Below are 7,706 nucleotides of genomic sequence, written 5' to 3' on the forward strand. Positions count from 1 at the left end.
GGGGGGGGGAAATCATCTGCTATTGGCGGCTGATCTACCAACTCAAACATGCTTTTCTAAACAGGCTCATCACAGAAAAACAATAGCATTTTCATTGTCTCTCACATCTTCAATGAATGGACTTTGTTTCCCATTTTAATGGCTGTGTCTATCCTCCCTTTACCAAATAATCTGGGTCAGCATGCTTTAGATCTCTTAACCACCCACCTTCAGTCCTCATTCACTTTTCACCCTTCAGAACAGACTACAGTGGCCTGCACTCATTACCTCAGCACCTTGGCATGATACCAGCACTGTTGCTGATATCTCAGACCAATTAACTCCTCAGCGGCTTCCTCTAACGGCTAGCTGACTGACCCACATATGTATCTGCTGCTTTATCTGGGGCTTGGAGTCAAACGGACATTTCGTTTCATTAGTAGAAACTTTACTGGGCATACAAACTGCTTGAACAACAGGTTTCATGTCTAACCTGTGGTCCACATGGCTGGCTGTTGGCCCACAGACTGCATTTTTTGTAAATTCCATGAGAGAAAGTTTGTCTCGTAGCAGCAAGGAGACTGTTCATGTTGGCTTGTTGAATGAAGTATTAGAAGGCTGTGTGTAAGTTGGCTCGGGGCCCTCTCTACATGCTTGTAATGCTGTGCAGCAGGCTTGGTTTGTGTCAGGACAGGAGAGCAGCGTGGGATAAAGCAGGTCGAGATCAGATCCAGAACCACATTACCGCTGAACATCTTTCATCCTGTTGCATATCTACCGTAACATCAAACTCTGCATCAGGGAGGATTCATGAAAGAGTCTCCACGGTCTGTCGGTGTTGGGGATGATGCATATGAGAGCGACTCCACAAGCACAGAGAGAACTGCAGTAACAAAGATCTGCCTGTTTCAAGATATGTATCTATCAAAAGCAACAGGGAAGCAAAGGCCTCTCACCCACAGCGCCTTGATCACCGGGTTATGAATAAGTCATATTTCTGAGTGTCTGATGTGCCGTTAAGTGTAAAATACTCCTCCCCAGTGCTCATATAAACACACAGAAAATCTTGACCTTGCTGAGGAAGTGCTGTTCAAGCGCTTTCCCAGAACAACCACCAAACAAGCGGAAAGTATTCATCAATTTCAGGATGTAGTGACCTTTATGCTCTCTCAACAATACTGCAGTAAGCACTCTTATGCACAGAATGTGCATATATATACATGCATACATCCACAGTCTCAGGCAAATGCCTATCAACAAATTGGTACTAATGAGTTACTGCAAAAGTTTCTTGCAGATTAATTTGTATGCTCTCTACATTTTTGAGTTAAATACAAGCATAGATAATACTTCAAAATACTTGGGCCTAATAAAAGTGTAACATTAACTTTTTAAGGCTTAATTCTGACAGCACTCTTTGAGACTAGAGAGCGGAAGACGAGCTGTGAGTGAAGAGGTTTCCTGTAGTAGCTGAGAGAGATCACACGGTGCCTGCTGACTGCCTCGACGAGGTATGTTTTGTAGGCTCCATCTCTGTACAGAACTGCTAATTTGTGGGCATTGTAGTCTTAACAGAGAGCACCATGCTCAGGCTGGATGGGTTATAATCAGCTGCAAACAGACGGCTCAAACTCCAGAGGAACTAAAAGTGTAGACTGTGTAGCCAAAAACAAAAGCTCATGCAAACAAATGTACGCACATGGTTATGTGCGCTTGAAAGAGCCACATTAACACACATTGATTTTCTCACAATGCACACGCACTTAAAAACATCATTTCTGTATTGTAATGATTTCTATAAATAGAGCTAAAAAGTTGCCTGTGCGGTGAGTGCTGTTGTGTGATATGACTGCCAAATGGAAACGGTGATAACAATAAGGAGCCATTGTGTGTGTGTGTGAAGAGGCCTGGAACAATCTCAAGGACTGTAATAGAATAGGGCACTCCCTAAACCATCCTCAAACACATAAACACACTTCAAATACCTGCTTATATTGTTCTCGGTCTTTTCTTTACAGCTACAATTCCCTGAAATTCGGATTCACAGCTCATTCAGACACACTGTGTTTAGATGGGTAGTTTGACAGGTCATCCTCACAATGCATGAGTGAATCTCTAAAACGTTTGCACAGACACTGATGCCTCCTGTTTGCTTCCTGTTTATTTCTGCCATTTCCTTATGGGGCTGAAAACGACCAGTGATGTTGGCGGATCTTCTTCATCTCTACTCAGCCCAGTTGTAATTGAAATGCACTCCCTCTGTTTAACCTCCCTCTGGGTAATTATTTGTAGACAGTGTACTTTAGCTGGAATTTTGTGTGATCTCTAATTAGTGTGTGAGATAGTAGTAAGAGAATAAAGTTCAAGTGTCCTGAAGCACTAAAATTCTGCTCAAGCGCAAGCAGACGAGATGAGATTTAACTAGGAATCTTTAAGACGGCTTCACCGTCCAAGTAAAATCAAAGCAGACTTGTGCACAAACTACAAACACATCCTGCCATGACTTTCAAACACAACAGGGGACTGCAGACATGACTGAATCCCCCTGAACTGAATCACGGCTTAACCGTTCCAAATCTCATACCTGCTACTCAAATGTCGTCATGCTTCGACTTTGTTGTTATGATCTGGTTAATCCTGACTTCACGTGATTCGGTGTAGGGGTAACAGATAATACTTGGTCTGGAAATTCCTGAAGTGTTTTGCCTTGAAATGACTTGGATCGTGACAGATGTGGTGTAATGATTTATCGCCTTTAATTGAGGCTGGATGGTTGATTATGTGATTCCTGGTGCTGTACTTGGAGTATTCCTGGCAGGTCACCAGAGTGACTTATAGCTCTTAATTAATTTTTTTTGTGCTGAACTTTTCATCACTGGCAAAATGACACATTCAGCAAGAATTAGAGCAATAACATTGACTCCTATTAGTTAAACAAGCCTCTCCTCCCTTCTATGTGAAAGTTATGGCTCTATAAAGTGCCTGACTAATGGTTTCTCATAACTGATACAGACGGGAGAACCCCTTCTGTCTTAACTCCAGTGGTGCCAAGCTGTGCCAAAAATATTCGTTTGGTTTTATGGTTCCAGATTTTGAGATCTCTGAAATATCTCCCACTCCCTTTGTACAAAAGACATGAATTTTTTTTAGTTCTTTGCTTTTGCAGAACTAGAAAATGAATGAAGGTTTAGTTAGTTTAGTTTATTTTTTACAAAATCTTTAAATATTGTCTGGGGGAATGCACAGACACAGGTTTCCCTTGGATCTACCAGTGAGATCTGCAAAGATAGTGAAGATAACACATCCTGCATATTTTTCTGTATGTATCATGCAGCTGGTTCATGACATCAGAGGGTTTCCAAGAAACTTCATTGCTCCCCTAAGACCAAGGATGCGTCGAGGCCAATCTGGTCACAGCAAGTAAATCATAATGCAGCAACAGTGCCATTGATTGTTGGGACTTCTGGCCATTGCACTAATACAGATTTTATTTCTGTTGAATAAAGAACAAAGAAATGCATTTTGCTTTGCTAAGCTTAATGAAAGCCAGTAACTAATGCTGATGTACATTCATTTATTCAGGCTGTAATTTAAGCAGTGAACTGAAGGATCCCATTGATGTTGTGTCTGCCTGTGACAGCGGCGAGGATATGGCACATTATATTGTGTGATCCTATCAGTGGTTCCATAGTGTAGTGGTTTACACATTTCCCAAGTGAAAGCTTAATGGTTTGATTCCAGGAGGAGACACAAATTCCTCGGGGGTTGCATCAGGAAAGGCATCTGGCCAAAAATAAAATCTACCAAATCAAAAATGTGGAGCCACCCACTTTAGTGAATACTGAAAGTGGCTTTTGTTTGATTCTGTCAAATGTGGCATGCTGTAACAGAGTTTTGTACTGCTCTGCGCTAACACCTGCTTAGTGGCAAAACACACAGTTTCTATCCCATTGCAGATAAAATCAACCAGCCAGATGTCTACCATGAGTAAAACGAGGACAGAATAAACTCTGCATTGTGATTCATCATGACTGTTCTAGCACACACTGGGAAGTTTGCCTTATTACACACTCATAACAAGCTGTTTGTGACTTTAAAGTAGCGCTTTGGGAGTAGGTTTTTGGTAAGGATGAATGTTTGATGACAGAGGGTACAAATTGGACACTGTTTGTCATCTGGAAAGCCTAAGGAGGAGCGTGATGATTCATAGTTGCTGGAGAATCATTTGTAGATGTTTCTTACACCCTGTCCTTGTTGTGTTGCTGACTTCAGTCTGTCTCTGTTCATTTAGGCTTGCTGTTCAGGTGGTATCATGACTAAAGGAAGCTGATTTGGTGCGTTGTTGCCATTTGGGATGTCTGAAGCCAAACATTACCTCAAAGAGGAAGAAGGCAAAGAAGAGGTGAGAGAAGGGACAACATCTGCTCTGAGAGGATAAGATCAGCAGCCCATCTGGATCTGCGCAGGGAACCTTACAGACCTTTCTCTTTCTAAGGAAGGGAACTGAAACTCTCCAATAGCTTAAAGGGCTTCAAGAATTTTTATTAAGTTTTTCATCATTGTTTTTTTACCTTCTCTGAGCTAAAGCCATGTGCCATGTTATTGTAACATGCCGTTCCATGCTGTGGACCCTACTCAGCATTGTAGTGGCCTTTGCTGAGCTCATTGCATTCATGAGCCCGGATTGGTTGCTGGGATCGCCTCGGAATGACACCAGCGGGACCAGGGCAGGAGTGGACTCAGAGTACCGGCCATCTCTCGGCCTTTACAACCGCTGCCTTCGTATTGGGACCTCGCAGGTGAACTGTGGGCCTTACGCCACGACATTTGGAGAAGTGGCCAGCGGCTTCTGGCAGGCTGCCATGTTGTTTCTGGCAGCAGGGACATTAGTGCTTGGGTGTGTGGCCTTTATCTCCATCTTCAGCCTGTGTTTTCAGAGCATCCTGAAGAAGAGCATATTCAACATCTGTGGACTGCTTCAGGCTGTTGCAGGTAAATTGTTAATCTGTATGTATGTGTTAAGTATCTTTGTTACAGAAAGTAATCATGTGCCCCCTCCCACCTTCATATATATGTAAACTATGCTCTGAGGACAGCTTCCACTAAATTGAAATGTTTTTTATTTTATGACATAAATAAATTATAGTATGAAAGGGCATATATAATAAAGTTGCTGGAGTAAAACCAGTTACCAGACAGATTAAGGGGTCACCCCAGAGTATACTAGTATGTAGTCTACTGTTTACAAAATATCAATGAAAACTGATTTGAGAAATTACATATCTAAGTTTTTTTTAGGTTTTTATCTCATAGTATACAAAATGAAAATAAATATAGATTAATTTTTTTTTTTTTAAAAAGACACAAACTGAAATCATGTTCTATTAAATAATAATAATAATAATAATAATAATAATAATAATAATAATAATAATAATAATAATAATAATAATAATAATAAACTGAAACTAAAAATTGGGACCAGAAACTCACCATAAAAGGGGTTTCGTGAGATCAGGACATCTTTTTGTAACCATGTAAGTCGCCCTCTGCTGGCCATTTCTAGCCTTCTTTTTTTAAAAAGAAACTTAAATACAGGGGGGATTACAATTCCCTATGTTTTCTCAGTGAAAAACATTTTTTTTAAGTGTTCATATTTATTGGTCGTTATGATTTATACAAATATGACACAAATAGATGGTAAATGGTCTGTGTTTGTATAGCGCTTTACTCAGTCCCTATGGATCCCAAAACACTTTACACAGTCAGTCATCCACACATTCACGCACACATTCACACACTGGTGATGGCAAGCTACATTGTAGCCACAGCTGCCCTGGGGGGCCCCAGGGGCGAGGCTGCTGGACACTGGCACCACCAGGCCCTCTGACCACTGGAGCTGGGGCTCGAACCGGCAACCTTCCGATTACAAGGCAAACTGCCAACTCTTGAGCAACGACCGCCCGTGAAAGATGAAGATGAAGAATAGTTGTTGGATAGGTGGCAGAAATCATACCTCAATCCAGCAAATGGCAATAAAAATAAACAATTAATATACTATAACACAGTCAGGTGTCAAATAAAGTAGTAAAATAGAAACATTATAAACAGAAGGATTTATTAAAAAGACCAGTCTCAACCAAGACAGATTCATTTTTGAGTCCAGACACAAAGTTTCTGAGTTTCCGTATATTTACTCTTAGAAAAAAAACAAGCCTGCAAATTGAATTTAGGGTTTCAGTGGGCTTGAACTTATCATAGCTGACTTGCCATGAGGCTACAAACATACAACAAATACATGAATATAAGTTTTTTGTTTTTTTTTCTTTTTTCATTGCCATGAATCTACTGGGTTCATTCACCATTAATACTAGATGTTGTATGTTACAGGAGCTGATTTCAAGAATAGCAGTGCTGAATCATGGTCAAATTCAAGAAACTGAGGAGCTGCATATCACTTGCTCCAGAGTTATTGCTAATATGCCAGTATAGCGTCTATCACATCAAGTCTGTGCAAGCAAGGCTGTTCGAGCTCAGTTTTGAAATCATGCCATAGTCTGTAAGGAATGTCAGTACTGCTTTTGTGTTGGCAAGTTACAACATCTGACTTTACAACATCTGATGTTCATCATACTTTCCCAAGTTTATTAATCTTACCACTGTATATTTTGCAATGAATCACACAGGCGGGTTTGACTGCCCAGCTCTATTGAGTAGGTAGTCTGTAATTACGTGATATCACCACTGAGGATGAGGGTCAAAGGAGTTCTCTCCACCCATTACAAATCAGCTCGTCAGCTGAAAAATTGGTGTTGTCTTTAGCAAAGTTGACTCACTATTCTCCCACCTGCACTGCGATTTGTTCAAACCTTCAGCTCTGACATGACTAAACCCCTCATATCATCACCTGCTCTTCCTCCAGGCCTGTTACTGATGGTCGGCCTCATGCTGTACCCTGCTGGTTGGGGTTCAGAGAAGGTGAAGTTCTACTGTGGCTCCGATGCGTTGCCGTTTCGACCATTTAATTGTTCACTTGGCTGGGCGTTCTACACAGCGATAGGAGGAACGCTAGCAACCTTCCTGTGTGCCGTTCTGTCTGCACAGGCCGAGATCGCTACTTCCAGCGATAAAGTTCAGGAGGAGATTGAGGATGGGAAAAGTCTGATCTGCCTGCTCTGAGCCTTTAGAAAACCTGGGAAGCTGCAGAAGGATCACCCACGGTGTAATTTCTCTGATGTGGACTACAACTTCGTGGAGGGAGGACAGATGTTTCTCAGTGGGGATTTTCTTCCCCCCTCGTGATAGTCTGGATAAAATCAGCTGATTGTTGTAAACGGCCTTAATACCCCCCCCCCCCCCCCCCCCGCCCCCCCCCCCCCCCCCCGAGTTTTTAACTAAACTTTTGCATTCAAAATAAGTTACTCTCTTGCGATGGAGACTACCTGATGAGCAGTTGAAAAGGGAATGAAATGCTTCCCCCCTTTTAGAACTTCAGTTTAAAAATCTCTGGTAAAGCTGGAGAAGGAGGAAAACTTATATACTTATACGTTTTTTTTATTTTTTTATTTTTTTGCTGGAATAGCAGGAGGTTAGTGAAATAAATTGGATTGGCAGTGAATAGGTTTTTAGATTTAACATGTTAAACACGGCCAGAAAGCCAGTTTATTTGTTTTAACCATCATTATGTTCATTCATAGGGTTCGATCACTAACCACTACCAGATTCAA

General features: G+C 41.4%; 1 protein-coding gene across 2 annotated transcripts in view; it reads left to right on the plus strand.

The window, feature by feature from the left end:
• The window catches only part of LOC102302901 (LHFPL tetraspan subfamily member 2a protein), a 10,801-nt gene extending 3,470 nt beyond the window's left edge, over positions 1-7,331 (plus strand). For both annotated transcript variants that reach the window (XM_005919108.3, XM_042219530.1), the window contains exons 2-3: positions 4,271-4,971; positions 6,902-7,331. In XM_005919108.3, the coding sequence (XP_005919170.1) occupies positions 4,569-4,971; positions 6,902-7,158 (660 nt within the window). In that variant the 5' untranslated portion in view covers positions 4,271-4,568 and the 3' untranslated portion in view covers positions 7,159-7,331. The remainder of the gene's footprint in view (positions 1-4,270; positions 4,972-6,901) is intronic.
• Positions 7,332-7,706: the final 375 nt, after the last annotated feature.

This window comes from Haplochromis burtoni, unplaced genomic scaffold (assembly GCF_018398535.1).
Source record: "Haplochromis burtoni strain Fernald_Lab_line unplaced genomic scaffold, NCSU_Asbu1 Contig_34, whole genome shotgun sequence".
Taxonomy (NCBI): domain Eukaryota; kingdom Metazoa; phylum Chordata; class Actinopteri; order Cichliformes; family Cichlidae; genus Haplochromis; species Haplochromis burtoni.